The sequence below is a fragment of the Barbus barbus genome (assembly GCF_936440315.1).
Source record: "Barbus barbus genome assembly, chromosome: 11".
Classification (NCBI taxonomy): Eukaryota; Metazoa; Chordata; class Actinopteri; order Cypriniformes; family Cyprinidae; genus Barbus; species Barbus barbus.
In genome coordinates, this window is record NC_136739.1 from 26142143 (window position 1) to 26170140 (window position 27998).

Consider the following 27998-nt stretch of genomic DNA (forward strand, 5'->3'; position numbering starts at 1 on the left):
ATAAACACAAAAACAATAAATTGTACACATTTATTTTGCAGTTTAATAAATTCGGTCATATGCATAACATTATAATGAGAGCACTATTGTAAAAAATGTTGTAAATTCTTACGGTTTCGCTGACATTTAATACTATCTTTTAGTCAAAGCATAAAACATTCTTTTTGGATCTGTGAGGAGTCCGTAACACATTTTCCCTGTGTGTTAACGTCAATTATGACTGTCTGACTTAACTCTTGGCTGCTCACACACACAGCAGGGGAGAAAATTATGAAGAAGCCCAGTTAACGTTAATAAGGGAAAGAGATTGTTAGCACTAAGAAAAGCTAAAGGTGAGATAATGGAAAAAAAATTTATCGAAACAAGGCACCAAAAATTTGCTAATGTCTCACAGTTAGCTACTAACTTAATACGATACAATTATTACTACAACCAATGTCTGTTTATGGTTTAAAAAATTGGCAAGCTCAAACCTACACAAGTAAGCTAACTGCTAACAACGTGACAACAGAACCTACAACTAACTCTACTTGGTTACTTTTACTATGCTTTTAAATTACAAGCACTATAATATAAAAAAGGCATTTCATTTGACATTTCAACACTTACTTGGATGAGAAAATGGAGAAGACGAGAGAGCTCAGTCAGATAACACAGTGCGCAGAGGCGGGAAGGAATACGGCATTATACTGTGAAAATCACAGTAAAAGCCTGTAAAGTGATAATAATGTAATTTACTGTGAAATATTACAGCTGCATGCTGTGAAATCCCGGAATTTTTTTTTACAGTGTGTTTTAAGGGTCTGTCATTATCACACTTCTGCTTTTTACATTACCAAATGCATTAATGTTTTCATTCTACAGTAAATGTGTCTATATATGTTCGAGGAATCAGATTTACTACAAACAAATCCCATCATGAAGGCACATATACTCAAAGCCTACTGAATTACACCTGTGGTTAATTTGTAGGTGCTTAAATACCGCTGGCTGAATTTAGAATATGAGCTAATCCTCCAAATAGCCCTGTCAATGCAAAGTGCCACTGCAACCAAACACAAATTTCTGTCTCCACATCCAAGTAATTATGCACTGCCAACTCCCTAGAGTCAAACTCTGCATCCAATATTCCTCACAAAGGACTTAAGGGCTGCAGCATGGGTGTGTGTGCTGCCCACGTCTTCCTGTGTGTTTCAGGGCACCACCTACATTTGAACACAATAATGACCAGTGTCCTTCCCACCCCCTGTACACACACCACGTTAATGAACTGTAATCACATTCTCTGGGCCCCTGGTGGACCTGGCTGTGTGGGTGGGGCTTCTACCACTAGCAGAGTCTGATTGCCGCCCACCCTTCCATCCATTTTCTGCACAGCATGGCTAATGAGGAATGATCCAACCAATCAATGTGCAACCTTAAATAGAGAAATGAAAATAAAAGGATTAATCGAGGGTCATGCGGTTCTGACATCTCTCCAACCTAGTTGTTTGGATCATTATGTGATGGGAGGTGAAAAACAGTGGTTTTAGACACACGTTATATAAGAAAAATGCCTGGTTACATAGCTCACAATCCCCAAAACAGAAATAAAGATGAAAAAAAGAGAAAAGAAAGGTCTAATGTTTAAGTAATATTGTTTTGAAAGATATTCATGCTTTTCTTCATGAAGGAAGCATTAAATTGATCAAAAGTGATAGGAGAGACATTTATAATGTTATAAAATATAAATTTTTTTGGGGAAAAAAAGTACCATGGTTTCCACAACAAAATAAATTAATAAACTCAATCATATATATATATATATATATATATATATATATATATATATATATATATATATATATATATATATATAAAATAAGAAATGTTTCTTGAGCTCAAAATCCATCTATTAATGTATTTTAATATATATTAAGATATAGAATTATAGCATTATATTAAAGTAGAAAACAGTTTTAAATTTTAAATACTTCACAATATTACTCTTTTTACTGTATTTTAATCACATAAATGCAGCCCTGGTAAACATTTGAGGCAACATGGTAAACATGAAAAAATTACCTACCCCAAATTTCTGAACGGTAATGTAATTCACCCCAAAAAGTAAATTCTGCCACCATTTAGTTTACAATTAGTTCCGTTTATTATTAGTTTATGGGCAAAATGTGATCATTAAAAACTATTTTTGTGATGGTTCAACACAACCACCAAATAATCAAACCACACATTAAATATAGCCATATGAGTTATGGATTATATAAAAAAGTCTTCTGAAGCCATGCAATAGTTTTGTGTGTGCAAGAAAAAGAGCATAACCATAAGTATGGACTACTATAATGAAACATTTTTATTTTACATTCATTGTCACTTTAAACTTTTGTGCTCCATGGAACCAGTAACAGCGCACACCTTGGAACAAAATGAGAATGAGAAAATTATGACAGAATTTTCATTTTTGGGTGAACTTTAATTAAAATAAACAACATTTACCACAAAGAAAAGCATTAAAACATTCAAGCATTCCCTCAAGTAAAAACTCCTCCTCAGCATCTGCACTACTTACAATTCTGACAACAAAGCAAACAAGAGTTTTTAATGACCCGAGACAGTGAGCATCTCAGGAATAACTCGCAATATGTTCAGCATAAAGCAATAGATGAAATCACACAGCATAACATATTTTCCAAAGCACCCTGTATCTTAAGATGGAATCGTCTGTTTTTTTCACGTTTGATGTTTACCAGACGGCAATTAAAAACAAGCTCTGCTGAGGATTGGTTCGCCCCACTCATCCGCCTACCTACAGAAAGACTCAGCCTCAACTGATTTTTTCAGCTCTCTGCTCATGTCAATCACCGTTCTTGCTCTCTGCAGCCTAGCAGCAGCCTACCACCCTATCCTCCTTTAGGAAACTGAACGGAAAAAAAGCATAAGAAAAAAACACAAAGAAGAAACTGCCAATCTTCCAACTCGCAGAAAACACAGATCACAACATCGCAAATCTGTCACTATTACAAAAATGCGACTGCGGAACATGTGACCTGCACCTCTTGAATGCTCATGACAACAAAGGAACAGAAAGATCGAGAAAAAAAGTCACCAACCAGAGCACTTTCATGGGACAGAAAGTCTTGTGAAAGCTTTGAGGCCTTATTTGAGCCATCCTGGGTGTAGGACGGGCTTAAATGCACCAACATAAGGCCCAGCTCTGTGGGTGTCAGATTTTAGCCCACTAATCACAAGCTCAGAAGTCCTTCTCTGTTTTGGAGAGGCATTCGTCCATGGAATGCGCTCTTTGCCAAAACCTCTTTTTGAAGTCGACCGCAGTTGTTATGATGAAACTTGGGTCTCATTTAGAAACTTGTGTCTCATTCTGTGACATAAAATAAGGAGAATTAAGAAATAAGAGCAAAACAAAGTGGAAATTTAGACCCTTAGTGTTTATTCATGCTTGTTTACAATTAAAGGAATAGTTCACCCAAAACTTAAAATTTGCTAAAAATTTACTCCAAGATGTAGATGAGTTTGTTTCTTCACAGATTTGGAAAATTTTTGCATCTCTTTACACTGTCATAATGAGAGTTCCAACAGCTGATAAATACACAATTAATCCACACGACTCCAGTCCATTAACAATGGATCTTGTTGCAGTGGCATGTTTGTAATAAACAGACATTTTTAGTACAAACAGACATTTATAGACATTTTTTTAACTTCAAACCATTGCTTCCGACTAAAATACGAGTCCTCTTTTCATAATATTGCTTTCTTAGTGAAAATGTCTGAATCAGGGGAGAAATATGCACATACCCAGTAACAATTGCACAGACCAAGTGAAAACTATTCAAAATATGATGTGAGAGGACAACAGTGGATGGACTTTTTCACTGGAAGAAGCATTATGGATTGCGGTCTATAAGCCATGGTTCAAGGTTAAAACTCTTTAATGTTGGATTTGTTTCTTACAAACAAGCAGCTTTTCGCTTAACAAGACATTAAGTGCTGGACTGGACTTGTGTGGATTGCTTGTGTATCATTGTGATGTTTTATCAGCTGTTTGGACTCTCGTTCTGACGGCACCCATTCACTTCAGAGGATCCATTGCTGAGCAAGTGATGCAATGCTATTTCTGCAAATCTGTTCTGAGGAAGAAACAAACTCATCTTCATCTTGGATGGCCTCAGGGTGAGTAAATTTCCAGCATATTTTATTTTTGTCTGAACTATACTTTTAATGCATATTAACAGTTAATTTACTTTCATTTGGTTTCTATTAATGCATATGTCCAGTTAATGTGTTGTAAAAAGGCTATCAATTCAAATCAGTAAAAATTAAAATGAAAACAAAAATCAACATTGGTATCATAAATGTTATGATTATGCTAAAATAATCTATTTTTGAATCTTATTTACCAGTAGCTCTTAATATTCTGAACGAGCGTCATACAATAGTCATGAAACCAGCTGAGTTGTTTTGTTAAAAGGCCTTTAACTGACTCTGCGTCAAAAAAAGGGACTTTCTGTACCTTAACAAAAACCACAAAGCCTTCCTCTAACCAACACTTTTTTTTCTTAATACTTTCCCCTGTGGGACATAACCTTGTGAAAGTCTGCTACAGCAACTGAAGATATAAGCCTCATTAGAGCTAAATGTTATTGTTGAGTGCAAGCAGCAAAATGACTGAAATTTTGTCATTTTACACGTTGACTGAGAAAATAAATGCTCTCTTTCTGGGGCAACGAGGTTAGAATTCTTCCTAGAAACCAAAATGACAGCATCTGCATTAGTCAGATGCTTGCTGACTCCATGCAAGCGTAAGTGACAGTGGGTCTCAGCCTGGTGTGGGTGTGCCTGTCAGGAAAAGCCGCTGTTGTCTCTGCATCCTAGAGAAATGAGAAAGCAGCCGCCTGCTGTGTCTACGCCCACCACAAAAATCCCCCTTCCATTTCAAAGGGCGAAGACTGCACAGAGATGACATTTTCATCTAGATTTTGGTTTAACATTTTTCTTCCCACAGCTCATCTTTGCATTTGCTTCAAGACTGCTTTTGCAGGACTAGACATTTTAAGATTTTTGCAGATAGACAAGTATTTTATAAATTTGACTAGATAGTAACAATTCATTATATTTGGGAATTAAAGAGCTCCTATATTTTGATTTTTTAATTATTTCACAGAGACTGCACCCACAAAGAGCCAATTGAATGCATTAGACCTGAGCATAAAATGTATAGGCTATTTAATATAGAAATTTTCATGATTTTTAAGATTTTAACAGACAGACAGACAATGCAATATGCTCAACCTTCTTCCAGTTCCAGTGTTGTGAACAAATGGATGTAATATCAAATTATTATTATTATATGTAATATCATACTATTACTATCAGAACAGATTCTTCTTGCATTTTCCCCTCAAAGTTTAAATATAAATATATTTAAAAACGTATTAATGCACGCAGCATGCAATAGTGTATACTTTGCAGTAAACAGTACAAATCTTTTGTATTCTGAACTTGCCAATGCCAACTAAAGCTAAAACTATTAAAACAATTTTGTTGATTTAAGTAGGCCTAATGCTGAAATAAAATAAGATCTAAATATTAGATGGAAAATTTTGAAATGTTGAAAAGTTAACTAAAAAGTTAAAGCACTAAAATTACTAGGGAATAAATGAAGACTGATATAAAAATAAATTAAACATAAATAGCAAAATTTAAAATGAACAAAAAGTAATAAAAAAAGAAGACAAGAGCACAACAAAATTACTAAAACTCAAATAAAGACTAAATATATTAAAAAAAAACAGAAGCTGAAAATACTATTAAAAGCTACAATAGTACATAAATCTATCTATCTAAAAAAATTTATAAATTAAAAAAATAGCCTACTGTTGTTACTTTTAAACCTTTAACTGCGGATTAAGACCGGATTAATCGAACACTAAACGCCCCAACAGACTCCATTGAGTCTATAACTTAACTTTAAAAATATGTGTATTTCTGTATTTAACGACTTTTTATGTCATTTAGCGTTCTACATGATAAATTCTAATTGATAAATGAGTAAATTAAATATCGGGACCCATCATTCACTCTGAAATTGTTAGTCTGGTCTGGGTTCCACTAAACCCACCGAATTTGAAACCGAAAACATTAGCTTAGCTTATTTTAGCCTAGCTTAGCGGACCAGTCATTAACCTGCTGTGTTTGTCAAATCCATCCATTTAACACAATAAGCCACAAAAACATGGGGAAGTTAGTTGCTTTTATATCCGTTTTAACTCTTTTGTGTGCTTCCTGGCAAAGTGCAGAAGGAAATAACGGCTATTCTTACGCAGGTAAATGATTTGAGTCGTATGCTAAACAGACTGCAGCATAAACAAACATCACTAACATTACAAAACAGTGTATAGATGTTATTCGACATACCTTTATCTATGAGATTTTGAGTGCAGTTAAACTATTCTTTATTTGTGTTGTGAATCATGTGAGCTGGACACAATGTATGTCAAATTTATACTTACTTTTTATACCCGTAATGCTTTCTAGATTGGGGCTTTGTTATTATAATTTTATCCATCAATAAAGTCATGCTCATATTTTGCTTTTTTCAGTTTTGAAGAAAAGACTGTTCTGTAAAAAAAAGTTATATAAGAACAGTGTTACATAAGATATAAAAAAAGACTAGGAAATATAACGTAGTACAGTATTTGGTTTTCCTGTCTTTTTTATTTGAGAAAAAGTAATGGATTACAGTTTGTGTCTGAGATTTTCAGCATCCAAATAGCAATAACCAAACATAACTGGTTTGTGTGCATAGTCCTTCTAACCTGCTCTTATCATACTTTAAGAGGTTATGCAATTTCTCTGATAATAATTTCTGAATGAGCTTCTGTAAAGACTCATTCATTCATTTGCTGTTTCAGGTTCTTCATATCAGTTCCATAGTTTTTAGTTTTATTTTAAGGCCTGTAGTCCCAGTTTATGTCCATAATGAAAACGGGAAATGAATGTGTTCTTGCACAACAATTTAAATCTTTTTTATTATTATTAGATTGTATTAGGAACAATATTGTAGAGTGGAGTCATTCCAAATAAGCAGACTTGACAAGTTAGATTTATGGATTATATAACTAGAGGTCGACCGATACTGGATTTTACAGATAATAATAACTAAGTTGGATCGCGCTGGACGATAACCAGTTAATCAAGCGATACTTTTTACAATGAATACTGAATGAAAACAAACATAACTCTCCAAGTAAAAAAAAAGTGCTGAACTTTATTACATAAAACCCCCCCATAAAACGTGAACTATGAAAATGTACAGTATTTTTTAAATATTAATTAGGCCAATACCTTGATTATTCATGTTAGTTCACAGTGCATCAACTAATGATAACAGATAGAACTTTACAATTTGTAAATGTATGAATAAATGTTGAAACAATGAACAATGTTTCTACAGTATTTATTAACCTTAATGTTACAAATATACTTTTATTGGTAAAGTGTTTCCATTTCATATAAATCCAAACAGTCATGCATTAAGATGGCTATCTTTATCTACACAAAGGCCATAGCATTGAAATTAGATAGAACAAATAAAATATTTAATCCATTTTTATGTTTAGTGTTTTATTTTGTATGCTTTTCAAATTAATTGTAGATTTTTATGATTTATTAGCTTACCATCAACTTACAAATCTCCTGCAGTAACAGTTCACTTATGAACCCCAGTTTGGGACAACATAAACAACATCAATTGTGTGAGCAATACTGTTGGATAGAAACAACCACGCATGAGCATGTCTGGTTTTTAGAAAGTGAGGATGCTGCAGTTGTGTATTAGTACACTGATTAGGATGAACTTAGTCTGTGGGCAGAAGCTGTTCTGGAGCCAGTTGGTCTTTTTCTGGGACGCTTTTGTACTGTTTTAGACATAGAAAAGAAGAAACGGATGATGGGGATTGTAAAATCAAAGCAGAGGAGTAACTCTGATCCTTTCCTGATTCTGACAGATTGCACCTATGTCAAAGGAGACAGTGCCCACGAGTATTCTGGGAGTCGGTGCTTCTGTTACAGCCCTGGTACAGTAATCAAATGGAAGGACATCTGGTCCACCTTCAAGGTAATATTGCATCCTGCTGTAATATTATTTACTCTTCATACAGTGTTTTTTTAATTAGTTTTTTAATTGGAACAACATAGGATGAGTAAATAAAGACAAAAAAATAATAACTCCCTTTAAATTTAATGCTGATAAGACACAACATGTTGTTCACAGGTAAACGTGACAAGTGATAATGACGTCTCTGTCGTGTTCCCGATGGAGACTGGGAATTGCCACCATCCGGATGATCTTCTGACAGTTATTAACTGCTTTGTTGAACACTACTGGCCATCCACTATCCAAAGGGAGAAGTCTTTGGACATTCCTCTGGTTGATGAAGATGTCTGCTTCATGACCAAATCGCCCAGAAGCAATACTGAGTATACACTATACGTCTCCAACAAAAGTGAGCCAGAAAATCACTCGCACTTTATTCTTACAAAGAGTAGTTTGGCAATGAATCATGATCGTTTATGTTCTTTTACAGGGTTAAACAGAATGTGTTTCCTGCTTTTTGTGTGTGGGCTGGTGCTGTTTTTCAGAGCGGGAAACATATGCAGGTAAGTGGCAATTTAGCAGTAGTTTAGATGTTCTCATCTAGAGATAATCTGCAGTAGAGTGTCAGATTTAATTGTGATCAAGGGTTTTTTTTGTGTGCAAACTAATTACACCACCTTAAACTGGGATAAGATAAAGTAGTTTAATATAATATCCATTTGTTCACAATATAGAGACCATCTGTCAATAAGAAAATAAAAGACTTAAAATTGGTCAGTGCGTCTTTTGTAGTACATTCTAGTATTATGAAGTCATATTTTGGGTATCAGTTAATGCCTGCTTGTGCTGTCAGGATAAGGGCTATTCAGTTCAGCACACGATTTAAAATTTATAAAGCCTTTTTTAAAGTGCTTCTTAACCAGACAAAGAGGGCTGCAAGATGGCTTAAAATATTTTTTTTTAAAAAGCTTTCAAAACAAGCTTTAAACTAACCAAACAGCTAAACAATTAAACAACGGAAAATAGGGTAAATATTATTTTAATTCATGGCCATTTAATTAAATTCGTTTTTTCTTCTATTTTTTTTGTGGCGTTAAAATAGTGTGATTTTAGAGACCTAGAAATGTAATGGAAATTTCTGTAATTCGTGTGATTTATTATTATTTTTTTTTTATGTAAAGCTATAAAATATTATAAAAGGCAGAAATAGCTTTATATGATTGAAATAATGCAAAACCTTATCCCATAATCATGAACATCTGGAAGCGCCATGTAATTGCATTGGTCATAATGTGTGAAATACATTTAGTTCTTGAAATGCCTCGAATTATAGAGTTTATTTAATTTGTATTAATTTTAATATTCTGTAATTGTTTCAATATATTGTAAATTAAAAAGTGAAACTAGCAGCTTTGTCAGCTGAAGTATATCAGCTCACATGTGGGGGCTTTGAATATGCTCTTGAACAGTGGGGGGCCTTGCAGTTAAATTTAATAATTGTATGCTGAAAATCTGTTTGTCTACCAATGCTCTGAAGTCACACCTGCATTAACATTGAAAATAGTGTGCATTCCACACATGATTTGATGGCAAAAGGCAATGGTTTTCACGTGTGTTGTAACTAGGGAAGATTTTTCTTGAATAACCAGCTAAAGTTCAGTGATTTTTCTAATGCAAAAAATATTATATGAATATGGTGCACAAGTCACGTGGACTACTTTTATGTAGCTTTTACGGTGCTTTTTTGTCCTTTTTGAAGCTTTACAGCTGTGGTCACTTTAAACTGATATTTAATTCATTTGTGGTTGAAACTTAAAACCTATTATTCTAACCGACTATTCTTGTTTTCCAGGAGCCCACTGTTCTTCTACACCACTGGAGTTATACTAGGAGTCATCGCCACATTTGTTTTCCTGACGCTTGTGCTCCGAAACTACGTACCAACGGTGTGTAATGCTTCTGTCACATCCTTGATCATGATACACAGTATTGCATGTTTCCTCACACTGATCAAACATGTTGGATGAGTAGTATGAGTTTAAGCCTGTTAATGCTGGCGTTGTCTCTGCCGATGAGATTAAAGATAAAGCGAGGTGGAGACTCACTCCTCGACACAAACATCCTCAGACATGTACATCATTGTAAGGATTTATAAAAAATAAAAAAAACACAGGGCTGTGCAATCAATTACAGAAATGGGGCAGGTCAGAAGGTCAAGCACATTCACTAAGGCTCTGTTCTTCCCCCCCCCAGCGAGGGCTGTTCCTGGTGTTGTTGGGCGCTGGCTCTGGTCTGTCCTACATGGGGATCCAGAGGGTGTTAAATGAATGGGATGACATTGTGACTGAGCACTGGATGGAATTACTGGGTAACTAGGCAACCTTTTTCTGTTACAACCTATCTTGCTCTGTTTTCCTTTGTAATCATCTCATCAGCTAATTACATCAGACAGTAAGCCTTTGCTAATGTTAATAAATGGTCTTTCAAATGTACCTTTTGTACAGTTTTGCGTTTCAGTCGAATGCCACGTGTTGTCTGTTAATTTGCTTGACGTGTTCTTTATACAATAGAATAATTACTGTACATGTCATTTAGACAGATTATCCTTCTACACTCTCGCTGCATGTTTCATCAGCTGAAGCGCTCGCATTAGTACATGCCAGCATCGCATAGTAACAGTCTAGAGCAGACTGAGATTCACCTTTTGTATCGTATATCTTGGCTCCGTTAGTGTTATAATATGAGGGCCAAGTATTTTGAATGCTAAAATGACTGCCTCTTGACTGCTCAATAGACTCTATTCTCTGCCAAATCAATTTCCCTCTTCAAGCACTCGCAGTATGTAAATGCATCGGTGTTTGAATGCGAGAACCACAGGCAAATTAAGATTAAGGGAAAGACGCTGCAGTGCTGCTGGAACATTGATTTCTATGCCTAAAACAAAAAGGCTCTGGGAGGATTACAGCCCCAGTGAATGTTTGCTTTTTTGGCCCTTTTATTTCCTCTTTGTTTTATCAGATCTACTGTTACATTAAAGATAATGTTCAATCAAAAAAGCATTTTGTGACTTACTGTCAAAAGGGGATTTTTGTTTTTAAAAAAGAGCTAGCTGTTCATATAATGATTCTATATGATGAAAGTGATTTAGCTAGAGGGGAAGATTTATTTATTTATAATTTAATGAAATGGTTTCATATAGCTTAGGGAGGACAACTTGGAATATAGTGTATTTATCATGATTTTTTTTTTTGACTGACTGGTCCCCTTCTACTTACTATAACTATCAAAACACAAGAACGGTTAGGAATCACTTTATAGTGAGTAAATAATGACCAGTAAATTATTATTAAATGTATTTTTCACTATTGTTCTTTGGATTGTATAATAGAGTATTTAGCAATCTATTGCTTTGTTGCAGCAATAGCCCATAATGTTTGCACTCAGTGAGTGTAGTAAGCTGGCAAATATACCACATGACATCCACTATTTAATATTGATGTTACACAGTCACACAGTGCACATCATAACACCATAAAAATAAATATTCAACGTGACATTGGGTTGTTTCAATGCGTATAGATCTATTGTGACTGTTGCAATCTGAGTTTTGTGTGTACGTATTATTACTGTTGCTTTATGGGCTGTTTATGAGAGGCAAGCTCATGCAGGCTGCTTCTGTCTGACACAAATTGGGCGTGCTTTTTTTTTTTTTATGGTTACCTTACTACATAAAATGGTAAGGTGCTGTATGTATGCATACATGTGTGGGGAGGTCAATAATACCAAACTTGACATTTAAAATTTGTTGACATTTTCTCTTTTCTCTTTCTCTGCAGTTTATGTGCTCATATCTGGCTTATTTAGCTTTGCTGTATGCTATAAACATGGCCCCATCACCAACAAACACACCCTCAACTTTATGACCTGGTGTATGCAAGTAGTGGGCATGGTTTTGGTGTACTATGGGATCACATTTCCCCCCGCCTTCTATGTACTGATCATGTTCCTGTTGTGCTGGAAGATTCTGCCCTTGGCCTGGAGCCTTCTGATGTGGACTTTCAGGTAAGAAAATCACCACAAACTGTGAAACGGGAAATACATTTTTAGGGCAGGGCTTTATATTTTCCCCACCCAATTGCATTCAAAAACTGATCATGGTTACTTACCAAAATGAAGCCAGGAGGTTGGAGGAAAGGGGTTAAAAAGGGCTGGTGACACTACACTTCTTGTTCCATTGACTTTCATTCACATAAATGCGAATACAGGAGACACAAGCTCATGTGAATTTTGATGTGCTCCAAAGTTCAAGTTTGGTGAACTCTGCCCTGCATATTCGTATGACGTGAAAACATTTAACCAATAGTAGATTGGTAAGTCACGGTGTGACGTCTTAGCTGAATTAAAAGAATGAAACTTTAAATCTGTAGGAATGCAGCTTTGCAGTACAGTGGAGTAGATTGCATAAGTTTTCATTTTGGATGTATAGCATGTTGAATTCTCTTTTTATTAAAAAGACTGCAGAATGTAATGTCACATTATGCTCAAAGATCTAGTGTGACTGATGTTTAAGGATTCATAAAGTCGGCCAAATTAGAAAGTTTTCCTAGAGACAAAATCAATGTTTCTTAACAGATATTGATTTCATAATCGAATGCTAAAATTAACCTTTAAACAGGTGAAATATGTAATCATAAATATTTGCATGTATATAAACTTTGACTTTCTGCCTTCAGTCTCTTTTACTCATTCCTGGGCTTGTTCTGGAGGAAGAAACGGCCCAAGGCCAGGCTACTGACTGAGGAGGAATACAGAAAGCAGGGAGAGATCCACACCAGAGCCTCTTTGGATGAATTACGGGAGCACTGTAACAGGCCTGGCTTTCCTGCATGGGACACTGTGTTGAGGCTCAGATCACCACATAGGTATTCGAATTTTGTATTCATTAAAATAAGCATGATCAAAGGGCACACGTACTGTATATATCCCATTTTCTTTAATGATATTCCTTACCAGTTGTTTCCGCCTCTTTCAGGTATGCAGAGTTTCTGCGCAGTGGCAGCGACATTACTCAAGAGGAGCTTCAGAATCATGAGAATCAGTACGGGCTTGGCGGGGTGTTCTACGAAAACGTGCTCTTTAACAGCAGCTCCAGCGACACCCAGTCGCACAGAGGAGAAGCAGAGGACAATAGCGAAGACGAGCTGGAGAGAAACAATCCTCCAACCCAAAATAACATCCCCAGTCCTGATGTATATACTCCAGCTGTCTGCCCGTATCCCCCTGTCACCTACACCCCTCAGCCAGAACCCATGGATCCAGAAGACCAGGATTTCTTTTAAAATTGTCCTTCTGTCTGTAGGATGAGTGATTTTATGTTCATTTTTAAGATACTTTTTTAATTGCGAAGGAATGACTCTAAGGAACATTAGTAGGTCCATAAGTATTGTAAATATAATCTTTAGCTCTCATTTGCATTTAAATGATCTCTTTCAGATGGCGTGGGCTGTTATATTTTTTTAGCAGGAGTTTGTATTCTCATACCCAAGTGATGCAGAGCTGGGAATAACACTGTATTGTACATGCTGTATGTTAATAGATAGTGACTGTGCTGCTATCAGGTATATCAGATCATCGTTGCAGTCGCTAATACATTTGCCTCAAATGCTCAAGACAGTGACTCAACACATACACTACCACAGCATTTATGTAATTTAAGGAAACAGTGCCCTCTAGTGTTGGTTAAAGGAACAGTTCACTTATAAGTGCAAATTGTCTGTTTATTTGTCCTCATATTAATCCAAACCTCCTTAGAACAAGTAGAAAACGTTTAGCAGAATCTACAAATTATCATATAGTGATACTAAACGAGGACATACGGTTTCCAAAAGCTCCCAAACTGACATCAAAGCATCTTCATGGCTTGCGCGCTCTGTTCCATGTCTTCTGACCTCATGTAGTAGAATGCTATGTTCAAAGTAGGCCTATAGCAGAAAGTATTATTGAATAACAACTTAAATTTAGGTCCATTTATCACACAAAGCTATCCTAGTGGCTGTTCAAACAAAACTGGTTTTTGAATTCCTCTATGCTACTTTTTCATAGTTTTTTTAATGTAAATATGAGGTAGCTAGACATGTTTGACCATCGAGTTAACTTTTTGCGCGTTTTTTTATCACCTATCAGAAGACAGTGCTCTATGTTTGTGGAGGCATTCACACAGAATGGACTTTTGCACTGTGCTTTTCTATATAAACCTGCCCCTTGTCGCTTTAGAAGACATGGAATATAGGGCAACATGACTAAGTTTATGGTCTTTTTTTGTCATTCTTGGTGCTCACAATTGATAAAATTATAGGAAACCTCAAGGGAAATTTAGATTAAAAAGCTTCTGCTTTTACGCAGAATTTTTACGTTCTCCTAAGAACCCTTTTCATTGTTTTTAGGTTATCCCCCCCCAGAAACTGCGTTTTTGGGAGAATGCAAAGGATTTGTGAACGAATGCAAAGTTTCTTTGGGAGCACAAAAGTACTAAAATATTTTTTTCCCTCCCATCTGATATTTCTTTTCAGTCACCATGATCTTAAGTGCAGGGGTGTCCATTCCTAGTCCGATATCAATGTGGGTTTACATATCTACATGCTGCCATTTCAATTCTTTCCTTTTTAATTGAACTTTATCTGAAGAATGTATGTTTTTATAAACATTTCAAGTTTTACAGTCTTTTATATTGCCATCTAATTTAATAAAAAAAGACAAATGGCTAAATTCTCAACCAGAATATTGTATTGTCATCATATGTAAACATAAGCAGAGTTCACTTATACACAAAGCTGCGAGGCAGATGGTTTCAGACACCATATAGTGCAAATCAATACCTTTTTATGGTTTGTAATAGGTACTATACTCTTGGTTTTGTGCATAACTACATATATTTAACAGAACAGAGCATGGATTTCACATTTTATTTTATACAGAGTACATGTTTTTATATTTAAATTTGGTCACAAGAAATATGGAAGCACGATTAGCAAAATAACATACAGAGTGCAAAGCAACTATGCTTCACTACTGCAATATCAAGTCCCATGTAGGCCTATATTACGCTGAAGAACCTCAGCTGTTGGATTATAAGCATTAAACGCTCAGTAATGTGCAGATCTCCTCATAGGCACTGACCTTCAAGCATTCTGTACAGAGACTTGCAGGCCCTTTGCGACTAAGGCAAGACATCAACTGTGGCAGTGCAAAGCATATTGATTTTATCGCCTCGGAAAACAAATCTCTCGCTAATGTAGAATACCTGTAGGTCAACGTAATATTTTTTTGGTTCAAAGTCAGCTGTTAGCTTTTACTCCCCATAACATGTCTCTAAATAATAAGGCTATATCCCAAAGAGGTTCAGATGATTTTGGATTGTGGTTGTGCTATTGGAGGCTGCTGTTTGGAGTGTCCTGGCAATGGTGCAGAGTTCTCTACTGGTTCGTTTCTCCCTGTGGATGGAGATGGTTCTTCCACAGGACGGACAGGATGTGTGTTTTGAGGAATGAATGCACTGGTAGTAGGTCCTTGGGAGAGATATTCTGCTGGACTTAATATATCGCATTGCGTCAATGTGGATTCATCAGCAGGTGGCGTCACTGAGGTTTGCTCATTTGTCTCCTACAAGAGGAGAAAATAAAGGTTAAACATGTCTGAGGTAAGGTACATTTCATTTATTAAAGGGTGTGCTAGAGTGATTTTTTAAACATATTTAAGTCACATTTTACCCCAAAATTTAAATAAAAAAAACGTAAAATTAAGCCTTTTTTTTTTTACAATTTTATAATGCTTTACATTGTAATATTATATTCATAATTAATATTGTGATATTATTTTCACATTTTCCCTCTCAATACTTATTTTAACGCATCTAGATGTTTGTTTTTTTGTTTAAAAAAAATTATATTTAACTATTCTCTATAGGGTTAAGATTAATGACACATTTTAATTTGAATAAAAATAAAGGCAGTATAACAAAAGCATAAAGCTTTTTAAAGCAGAAATCCTAAAATTTAAACAATATATTAATATTTGAGAATCACAAAGAGTCACAAAAATCAACTGATAATACAAAATAACAAAAACCAAGTGGTTCTAAAAAATATTTTTAATAACATCTTTCCTTTCTATTATCATTACATTATATCTAGGTTTAATATATTTTATTTATTTTTATAGGGTTAAAGCTAAAGTCAATAATACTGTAATTTTTTATAAAAATAAAAACAGTACAATCAATTATTCCTATGATGCATTAATATTTAATCATTTAAATAATAAATTTTTAACCCGACTTTGAGAACCAGTGGTTTAAAGATCACCAAAAATATAATATTTTGGGGTGAAATATGACCCGGACATGTTCTTGACATATTTCGTGAGACTCACCAACCAAGCATTTGTTTGACTTCAAATATGAGTCACTGCTTATAAAAATAATGTGTACTTTCCAGTTTAGTTCTTGTTTGTCATTTAAGTCATCTGTAACGTGCCAAATGCGACAGACGAACACACACACACACACACACACACACACCCACAGATGCCCATATAACAGCATTCCCTGATTTTATACATTTGCTGAAAACTTAAAATACACAAATATTTCAGTTGACATTACAATAAAGAGCGTTACCTAAAGCCTTGACATGTAATATTCTCATGCAGAGAAGAGAAATTTGCACACAAAATAGCTGAAGCACAGAAGTGTGTTTTAAGAAAAGACGAACAAAACTGACAATAGAAAAGCATGTATTTTTGGTAAGAAGTGGGTTGTACAATGGTGTTAGTAAGACTTGCGTAAATTATCCAAGAATACATAAAGAATGACAGGACTGCATGCATTTTTGTGTACAAATGTTAAAGTGCAAAGACAGATTTTTTCTCACCTTTCCCCTGAGAAAATGACAGCATGAATGCAAAGAGAAAGAGTTAACAATTCAGTAAAAGGTATAAAATATAATTTGCCATCAGTATGAAATTGGTTTTCACAATAACTGCATACCAAAAAGCCAAGATGACAAATTAATAGATATAAATCAGAAAATTAGCAAGAAAAATTGAATGAAATGTTATTAAATAGCAAGAGTGAAACTTTCACCACCTCCTCACGTCCACATCCCAAATCACAAAGGGTGCCACCCTACCTGCGGGGCTTGACTTTCACTACAGGGGTCGTTCTTTGACAAAGCGACCATATCTCTGATCTGATGGAGGGCGAAAACGATGGTGACCCAGGGGGAAGCAGAGACCACCCAGGCCGGTTTGTTGGCATCTTCTTGCTCCTCCTGATGCCTGGTTTTCTTAGGAGACGTCTTTGATTCGGGCTGAGATGCGGACTGGTTCTGGACTAAGTCAATAGTGGCTATAGGCACTGGGCTCGAGGGAACTGGGATGTTCTCAGCCAACATCGAGCCCTCTGTAAAAGAGCACAAAGACGTAATCAATAAGCTGCCGCAGGTTTTGCTGCAGCAAAATTAAGTTTTTATTGTAAAACAGCAGGATGAAACATACTTTTATCCTCGTTCTGACCTAACAGCCACTGTATCAGAGAGAAGATGAGTAATGTGACCAGAGAGGCCATTCCGAGGCCTCTGAAGGTTTCTGCAGCACCTAAACAGGAAATTTGCAAGATGAAAATGGAAGCTTGAGTGGAAACAAGCCTGGAACTTAACTTGAAAGTCATTCACACTGAAAAGGACAATCTGAAAGTGTTCTTGATGATATATATTCAGAGGGGGGGGGTCCAAAATTCAGAGAATTCTATACAATTTTTATATATAATTATTTATTCTATGTAGATATTTAATATATATATATGCCAGCCAAAAACATCTGTATAAACAGTAGCAGTGTGAAATATAATTACAATTTTTAATAACTGTCTTCTATTTGAATATATTTTAATATGTAATTTATATCTGTGATGGCAAAGCTGAATTTTGTATTCAAAACTGAATACTCCAGTCTTAAGAAAATCATTGCTCCTTCAGAAATCATTCTAATATGCTGTTTTTGCTGCTTAATATTTTTGTAGAATCTGTGATATTTTGTTCAGGATTGGGGATGAAAATGAAAAGATTTTTTTTAGAACATTGTCACTTTTGATCAATTGAATGCATCCTTGTTGAATAAAAATAAATTATTTTCCCTTTACTTACCCTAAAATTAATTGGTGTATCAAAGTTTTCCACAAAAATATTAAACAGCAAAAAACTATCATCAACGTTGATAATAAAAAATGTTTCTTAAGGACTAAATCAGCATATTAGAATGATTTCTGAAGGATTATGTGACACTGAAGACTGGAGTAATGGCCGCTTTGCCATCACAGGAATAAATCATAAACAAACAATTATTTTAAATTGTAATATTAATTTACAATTGTACAGTTTTTACTGTATTTTTATAAGTTAAAAATAAATTTTTATCAATAAGTTTTATGTTAGACATTTAAAAATGAAATCTAAGAATTTATTAATATTTAAGTTAAAAACAAACAAACTAAATCAAATTCTAGATCTAGATCTAAATCAATCAGACTTTTTGGATACAGAATGATGTAGAATTCGCTTTAACTACAAGAGTCTGACTATAACTGTCTAAATATATAATAGCATCAAAGCATGCATGAGGCACATGTGTGGAATGTCTGTGACGTCACATGGTCTTTGTTGATGTCATACCAAAGAAGTTTACAAAAACTCCTCCTAGCATGGCTCCACAGCCTCTGCCCAGCCCCAGGTGCAGCCCCTGCAGGATCCCCTGAGCCGACGTGCGCAGAGCTGGAGGAACCGCAGCGCTCAAATACGAGATGCATGCCGCCCACACTGATGCATGTGTCAAACCTGCACGACACATGAGCATAAAGAAACATCTGCTTCAAAGGATAAACACAGACTTCTCATGTGTTCTTTGTAATACATATGAGCATAATAATAAGACAACATTTGCAGTTTATAAACAAATATATGAATAAAATGTTGAAAAAAGATTTGACATAATACGACTGCTACACGGGATCATTAAAAGTTAATCGGGAACCAAATGCAAAAACAAAATAGGAACAAAAACACTAAATATTAATAATTAAAGCTGAGCGTCAGCAGTATAACATGTTATTTTAGCCCATGTCATATAGTAAAATTGAAAATTCAATAAAAATACTTTATATATTAAATAACTATATAGTAATGCCTGTTTTGTATAATTTAGTGAATTTACCTTACAAATGAAAGGTACTTCATCTTATGTGATAACTTCTTAATACTTGGGTAATTTCATCTTTTCTTTTGCGTAAATAATATAACAAGAATATTCATTAAAAATAAACAACTAAACTTCGCTCTATGTTGTGCCTAACAACTTCCTTTAATACGTTTTTTGTCGTATTAGATTGATCTCACACTTTATATTCATATTCCTCAAATGTTTCTTTAGAACTTATATAAATAAGCAGTCTTAAACACTGATGTGTACACTACCAGTTTTTGAACAGTAAGATTTTTTATGTTTTTTTAAAGAAGTCTCTTCTGCTCACCAAGCCTGCATTTAATCTAAAATACAGCAAAAACAGTAACATTTTGAAATATTTTTACTATTTAAAATAACTGTTTTCTATTTGAATATATTTCAAAATGTAATTTATTCCTGTGATTTCAAAGCTGAATTTTTAGCATCATTACTCCAGTCACATGATCCTTCAGAAATCAATCTAATATTCTGATTTGCAGCTCAAAACACATTTATTATTATTATTATTATTATTATTATGTTGTTGTTGAAAGCAGCTAAGTATAATTTTTTCAGGTTTCTTTGATGAATAGAAAGTTCAGAAGAACTGCATTTGTCTGAAATAGAAGTTATTTGTAACAATATAAATGCCATTGTCATCACTTTTGATCAATTTAAAGCATCCTTGATAAATATAAGAATTAATTTCTATAATTTCTTTCCCAAAAAATGAATGCTATAGTCTATAATGTTACAAAAGCTTTTTATTTCAGATAAATGCTGATCCTTGGATCTTTCTATTCATCAAAGAATCCTGAAAAAAATAAAATATTGATAATACTACTAATAAAAAATGTTTCTTGAACAGCAAAATTGATTTCTGAAAGGTCATGTGAGACTGAAGACTGGAGTAATGATGCTGAAAATTTTGCTTTGATCACATTTTAAAATATATTCAAATATATTGGATCAAATAAATGCAGGCTTGGTGAGCAGAAGAGAATTCTTTAAAAATATTAAAAATCTTACTGTTCAAAAACGTATTGACTGGTAGTGTATAATGTCACATTACTCAGTTAAGTTAAAGAAAACAGGCGTTACGGCCAAGTGAGGTGGAACAGGGTCATCCTGTACGGTGTCAATAGTCAACACAATCGCAAGACAATAGTGGCTGAAGGAGCTAAACAGGATTTTAAACCTGCTTTAAAAAATTTCAAAGGTCTTGACATTTTAATAATTGTGCTTTACACAGAAACAGAGGAGCCTCCTAAGTATCAGTAACATTTCTTTCAGCTCTAAAGCAAACAACACTGCCTAAACCTGTCTGTTATTTCTAAACTGTAACTGTGTGATTGCAACAGTGTATCTGATGTGAAATAATAGACTTCAAAAACAGCTAAATCATGTCCTTAGATGATCGTGACATAAGCTGTGGTCACTCAAGAACACAGCCTACCAATACAAACTCCACTTTCTGTTTGATAAGGCCAGTCGGGCAACACAAACCCCCCTGATTTCTCACCTTGAAGCACCTCCATGGGTAAAACTATCCATGCATTCTCCAGGTAGGAGATGTACAGATAGCGTGCGGTGTTACAGGCCAGTCCGATATAAAGGACTCTAAAAAAAGAGAATGCAATTATGTAATACCTGAATGTCATATTTTATTCATACACGTGAAACAATGTTTTTCTGTACAATGAAAATGTCACACTGGGTGTAGCTAAACCCGTTTGGTTTATAAGGCCTATTGTAGTTAAGGCTGGGTGTTGCATTGCTGGTGATGACAGTCTCTATTCTGACGCCCGAATGAATGACTCACTCTGTCCTATGTACAGATTCATCTTGAGGAATAAGATCTTGCCAGTGCTAAATCTACAAACACTGAATCTCCAACAGGAAAAAACAACGTTAATGTCATTAATGCCAGTTTAATTCGAATGTTATTTCCTGGAAAATCAATCTAATGAGGTGCTTTAAAAATGAGGCGTCTCACTAAGTGGCATCACTAAGCACAAATTATAGTCTGCATATATTTTCTAAATGCACGTTATTGTTGTTTTTGTGAACAATTCATCCATTTAATTCATTCATATTTATTTTTTTTAACTAGCAATTTTTAATTAAAACATCATAACACAGGTGACATCTTCCGAACATTCAGTTTGCTTAAACCCCGCCCCTTTTTTATGATCGCCTGCAAGCTCAGATTGATAATAAAAATATTGAATAAAAAAAGTCCCCGTCCTAGATTTTTTTCTTTTCCAATAATCCTTTTAACTGGGATGTACGTCAAATTACAGAATAATGGTCTGTTGCTACTTTCGTTTCATCTCAATTTTAAATAGAATAATGACTGTTTCCAAACAGGTTTCCTAAACACTCTCCCTGTCTGCCATTGGTTGAACAAATACATAGCCCCACCCCAAACTCACACCATTGGTTGAGTCAGTGTTGCTGTTGTTGGGCTTGTCAGGAAGCTCGACCAACTAATGTTTTGCGCTACACATTTTGAGGGAATCAACCTATGAACGGCTTACTTACAGTTGTGCGGAATTTACTACTAATTTATATTATACGAACTATAAAAAAGTGAAAACCTAGAAAATTGTGTAACTGGCATGAACATCAAAATACAGAAGAAACAATCTGATGCTACTTCCGTTTCATCAAAACTTTAAGTAAAATAACATTGGTTTCCTAAACAATCTCCCTGTCCACCATTGCTTAAACAAGCACATAGCCACGCCCCCATCTCACACCATTGGTTAAGTCAGCATCGCTATTGTCAGGCTGGTCAGAATGCTCAAACAGAGCAATGTTTTGCTCCACAGTGTTTACACATTTTGGCGAATCAACCTACGAATGGCAAAAAACGACACAAAAACCTTTAAACAGGAGCTTTTAAACTGATTTCTCCATGCAACTACATGCAAAAAGCAGCTCTGGGAGATTGCCATGCAAATGTTAACTCTACAAACTACAGAGAACATTTCACTGTACACTATGTTGGCTCCACCACACCCTTTGCCTTTAGAAAGCTTTAGAATTGATCCACAAAAGAAGCACGCTCAGTGGATCAATGCTGGAAAGCCTAGACAATGTGTGATGGGGCTAATGGCAGGATAAAGTTACAGGCCTCTCCGCAGTCATGACCGAAAATAGGCCACTTAGCAAAGACTACAGAGACAAAACTGAAGGTATCACATGGATGAACAAATCATCTTCGTCTCCATTAGATTATATAGATGATTTTCAAAATGTAGAATACAACAATTTATTACTAATTTATATTCTAAGAACTATAAAAATGTAGCAATTTTTTATATAATTATATAAAATAATAATATATGAAATGTTATACAATAAATATTAATATAAAATTACATCTATGAGAAGTCACGCTGTGAAATATGAAGTAACAACTTATAAGGAAACAATTGTGAGATAAAAAAACTAATCAGATTGTGAGATAAAGTCACACACAGTGAGATATTAAATCACAATAAGATAAAAAAAGTTACACTGAGAAACCACAATTATGAGATATAGTCTCTTTGTGAGTTATTAAGTCATAGCAGAAGCAGTTCTGCAAGTTTCACCACCTCATATTTAGATTTTGACTTTTTAAAACAAACATCAAGTTGTAATATTCTGAATTTAAATGCTCAGTGTGGTAAGCAAGAAAATATATTTTGTAGAGCTGCAGTTCTGTTACACAGCAGAATATCAATGCCTGCAGATGCAGTTTGCTGCTAACTAATCAGCTTTTCACAAAACAGCATCTGTCGACAAAAAGAACAGTTTCAGTGGTCACTGAAACTGGGTTGTTTGAGGGTTCTGTATCAGAAAACATCTGCTAAATGCTATCACTTAACGTCATTAAAAATGTAAAGACCGAGGCACCAGTACAACTTGAGCTACCTTAGGGTGATTCATCTTGTTCACTCTGAAGAGCCGGTGCTCGGGGAAATACCACACACTTGAGAAATACCACAAAGTAGATTGAGGATGTGAGCAGACCCTTCCATGTGCCTGTTTACCAGTGCCCACATACACATGGTAAACATCCTGGAAAAGGGTGGCCTGCATCTTAGTTGTACATTGCGTGCCCAGGCTAGGCAGTGCCCATTTAGAGCTTAGCCAAAGTCTACAATACTTACTGAGACACATTAAACAACCTTTGGACTTTCTCTGTGAGCCTAATGTACACCACTATGCAACAAATATGCCAGTCTATATGTGTTAACACAGATATGGCACAAGAAATAAGTGCATTTACATAACTTTTGACCAGATGCTCTTGGTCGTATTCTCATACATTATTGAGCAACCAGGATATGATAACCATTGCATGAAGGTGGTGTTTGGGCACAGGTCCAAAATACATAAAGCGCCATACTAAAATAAAATGGTTGGCTCCACCTATACAAAGATTTGCTCAACACTAAACCCTGAGCATATATGAGTGTTCAGCTTTTGTGAACACCAGAGTCCATCTGTCCAAATGCATTGCAGATTGTTCAACTAAATATCATTTAATCAGTAAATCTAGTAAAACCCAAGCAATCTTTTAAAGCAATCAGAATGTATTGACAACATCAGGAAAAATATGCCTTTCCATGCACTTTAAAACTAAACTTAAAATTCTAAAAATAAAAGCCAATTCAAAAATTTTATAAATACCACAAATATAAATAACACTATTATTTATAACTATAAATAATAAATACTAAAAAAATACTGCTTCCGAAGATGTTTTCTTCATGACTGTGGCTACCAACAGATTTTTACTGACACTTCTTAATTTATATATATTAATATATTTTCTGGTAAAACTGCAACCAAGCAGTTCATTCATCCTGCCCAATTTTTGGACAACAATTCAAATACTTAATTGAGTTATGTTTTGCTTGAAACAACTATAACTGGAAACATACAAGGGTCTTCAGAATCTACATAGGTGTCTTATAGGTTCACACAGGATGCATTCTTACGAACATCTTGAAAACATGGGGCTAAAAGTAGCAAGACATGATGCACCAGTTAAAGACGTCATCTAATTTAGATAGAAAACAATTAAAAGCAGCAGAATAGAACACAAACATACTTTCTGTGTGAACTGGCTCTCACCTGACCTTAGTATCCAACTCTATCAGGTGGCAGAACATGGTCTGCACTTCCATTAGTTGCCGCTGCTCATTTGCATAAAAGTTGAAGTGTGCACAATTGTCTACTTAATTGCTCAATTGTCTACGCTCACTGAAACTGAATGAATCATGGTTTCTACAAATTGCTTTCAGTGTGAATGTCCCAAATAACAGGAGAAGCCTCGGCCAACCACTTGCATTGGAAGTGGACTAAACGGACATACAAGAGGTAAGTGGTTATCCTACTTTGTCTAGCACATGCAAACCTGCATTTAAACAAATCAAATAGAGTTATGTCCCTAAATTAATATTTATAATCCAAGCCCCTACTTTCCAAATAGAAAAACTTTCAATACAAGTGCAGTTTAGTATAAATATTCCATATATTTCACGTAAAGAGGTTCCTACCTTATGTGTCCAACAAGCTCAATGAGTTTGTGGCTGATGAAATAAGCGACCAGCTCAGACACGTGACTGAGCACCGAGCAGATGCCAAAGAGAGTGGTGGTGCCCTTCAGGTCCTCCAGATGCCAGTAGAGGAAGGTGAACACGAAACCGTAACCAAACCCCATGAACCAGGCCACAAAGAGAACCGTACCATAGCGGACGCCACAAATAATCCGGAAGAGATCTTTGAAGGGAAAAGGTGGCGGGTTGCTTTCTGGGCACACGGGTGAGTCATCTGTACTGGACTCTGGAGATGAGACTTCCTGAACGACTTGAGGTATTTCCACATCCTCCTTCTTGTCCTCTTCCTCATCTAACTGATAAACCCTGTTGCCAAAGTGGAACTGCGTCGCCACTATCAACGCTGAGGTCATCAGGACTCCAAAAGCTATGAATGCAATTTGGTAGTTCTTGTAGATTGGCAGGACACAACCCGAGCCCTGGATGAAGATTGTGATGTGCGTGTGGTCGATCCAAATGCCCACTGACAGCATTGCAATACCCCATCCCAGAGATCCCCACATCCTCTGGAGTCCATAACGATCTCTGTGTTTTCCCAAGTACTGAAGAGTGACGGTGTCCACAATGGTCACAGCTGGGGCGCTGAAGAACTCACCAATGATAATGACCAAGAGGATCAAGAGAAATATAGTATCTACTTGTTCCTTATTAAAGACTATGAAATACTCTTTGAGTTTGGCAGTGGTAGCTTGCGTTTCAATTGTCGAGGTAGATTTTGACATTACTGTCGAGGTACGGGGCGACGCCGTTGTTGAGTTAGACGGCATAGTAATGCCGAGAGGATTCTCTGTGGAGTTTCCAGAGGGAGTGCTTGTGGTATTTACATTTGCACTTCGAATGTATCTAGAGTGAGGTCTATATGCTGCTAATATTGGCTGAGAAAGCGGAGGAGCGGAGTACATATCCTCACTCAAGTATCTTCTTTGTCTGGTACGGTTACCAGCTTGCGTATAGTTTGTAAAGTTGCTTGGTGTCACAACAGTAGGGTCCTTACTGACACAGGCCATAGCTGCTGGCTTGATGAAGCCGATACCGCAGTTAAAGACCACCCAGCAGAGTACAGAAAACAGCAAAACCACCTTCCCTTTCTTGTAGCGGTCCGCCACTACTCCCCAGAAAGGGGCACTGCAGAACTCTATAAAATAACGGATCCCGACTAGCAGGCCACTTTGGCTGGGTGTCATTCCCAGCTGTTTGTAGTACACGGCAAGCAGGGGGTGTAAAGAGCCATATGCGGAGTAAAAGAAGAAGTAGAAAACCTTGGAAATCAAGAGATGATTGTCTATTCGCACACAGCACCTCTCTGTGCAGTCCATATTCTGAGAGGGCTGAGAAGGGAGTGTGTCAGTGGGGGCAGGTGGTGCTGTTTGACCAGATGGTGTAGTGTTTGCCACCTGCCCCAGGGACAGAGTGTTAAACGGTTCAGACAGAATATATTTCCTCTTCTGGTCCTCCTCATCATCCGTAAGGATGGCCACCCGATCATTCGCCATTTCTGTGAGATACACAAAAACATCTGTTAAGGACATTGAATAAAGTCTTCACATTGTAGCTTTAACTAGCCATTTTCAAATGTTGGGGCATAACCATTTGGTCAAAATTTGGCTGTTTTTTGGGCCATTTAGTTTAGTTTAAATCCCATAACATTACCTTGAAGAACCAAAAAAATATTTTCCATTGACATTGAAAATTCTGGTTCTTTTTTTTTTTTGGCTAGAAACATTAATTAAAAATATTTCCCAGTTTTACAGTATATAATTTTCTGTTTTATGGGATATATTTTCCCTTGTCTGCTGTCTTTCACATCTTATTACGTGACCTTGAAGAGGTTGAGACATTCTTGCTCAGCCAATCAGCATGATGTCCTTTTCCTGCAGTTCTGATGAGGTACCTTGCATTTATGGGTCAGGTGATTGGCTAAAAACCCCCAACAAAAAACAAAACAACAAAAAATCCTATGCAAAGTGTCCATGAACAAAGATAGCCGATTTATAAACACACGCTTATGGGCTCATAATGTTCATAATGCAATGTTCATTGAGAATAATGGGACATTATACCATTATAGGGTAGAAAAATAAATTTCCCATATTTTTTCTTCGTGATGTCAAAGCCAGTAAATCACACTACTGTTGTTTATGTGTTAAAACTGTCTATTTTTCTATTCACCCATGCTTAGAATTTGCATATTGCTATCTACATAATTAATTAGAATACTGATACATTTCAGTGTTTAATATTATGTACATTATTGCTTACTTAGTCACTCTATGTCCAATGAAGCAAAACAGTTCTTTTTTTCCAAGTTAGACTAATAGATTTTTATTTTACCTGATTCTAAATCTAAGTTATATAATGCAACACACCTTTTGTCAGCAAATAATCAGACCTTAAAAAATAATTATTCAGTAGCTGCCCATGATTAAAAATAATTAAGAATAATTATACTTCGAGTTAATATAATGTTGAATATCAGGTAGTATTAGTAAAAAATACATTCTTAGGAATACAATTAAGAGGTGAAGATTATTGTGCTGTGGAATGAAATTAAGTGCAGTCAACATTCATAATAACAACATATATCATAATAAACTTCACAGGGTGTAGTCCCTTCTGGAAATGAGTTACACACAGCCTAGCCTATATTAACAGTGCATATTGCACAAACACAACTGATCATGCATTATTTTTCTTATACAATGTTTCAGTATAAAACAGGCAGCGGTGTGGCTCAATACAAGCTCACTTACCCGGTTGTTGTGTGGAAGTTTCTGTTATTTCACCGTCTGGCGTTGAAGGAGGACAGGCTGCTCTCTCCGTCCAACCATCATTTTATCACCATCCCGGATTTTTGCTGACTTTCTATGAACAATCGTCAAACCGCGATGTATTCCGGGAGAGCAAAGCAGCAGGTTTATTGTACATCCGACCCGACGTCAGTCTCTCACCTGCCTGCGATGTGCGCAGCAGCAGTGTGTTTGTGGCACTGCCTTCAT

The 27998-nt window shown here is 35.7% G+C and overlaps 2 protein-coding genes across 3 annotated transcripts; one reads left to right on the plus strand and one right to left on the minus strand.

Moving 5' to 3' along the window:
- The first annotated feature begins 5939 nt into the window (after window positions 1-5939).
- On the plus strand, window positions 5940-14891 carry LOC306876912 (nuclear envelope integral membrane protein 2-like). Its single transcript, XM_079428363.1, has 9 exons — window positions 5940-6341; window positions 8025-8134; window positions 8291-8522; window positions 8604-8676; window positions 9966-10059; window positions 10367-10481; window positions 11950-12175; window positions 12847-13035; window positions 13146-14891. The coding sequence occupies exons 1-9, from the start codon at window positions 6251-6253 to the stop codon at window positions 13450-13452; spliced, it is 1437 nt and encodes a 478-aa protein (XP_079284489.1). The 5' UTR covers window positions 5940-6250; the 3' UTR covers window positions 13453-14891.
- On the minus strand, window positions 14876-27978 carry LOC306876911 (major facilitator superfamily domain-containing protein 6-B-like). 2 transcript variants are annotated; one of them, XM_079428361.1, is made up of 7 exons: window positions 27753-27978; window positions 24943-26497; window positions 20907-21004; window positions 18838-18999; window positions 17666-17764; window positions 17299-17570; window positions 14876-15772 (listed from the first exon to the last, which is right to left on the minus strand). In XM_079428361.1, the coding sequence occupies exons 2-7, from the start codon at window positions 26493-26495 to the stop codon at window positions 15512-15514; spliced, it is 2445 nt and encodes an 814-aa protein (XP_079284487.1). In that variant the 5' UTR covers window positions 26496-26497; window positions 27753-27978; the 3' UTR covers window positions 14876-15511. The 2 variants fall into 2 exon arrangements, with proteins under 2 accessions (XP_079284487.1, XP_079284488.1); XM_079428362.1 differs by having other exon boundaries at window positions 17294-17570; window positions 27753-27958.
- Between the last annotated feature and the right edge of the window lie 20 nt (window positions 27979-27998).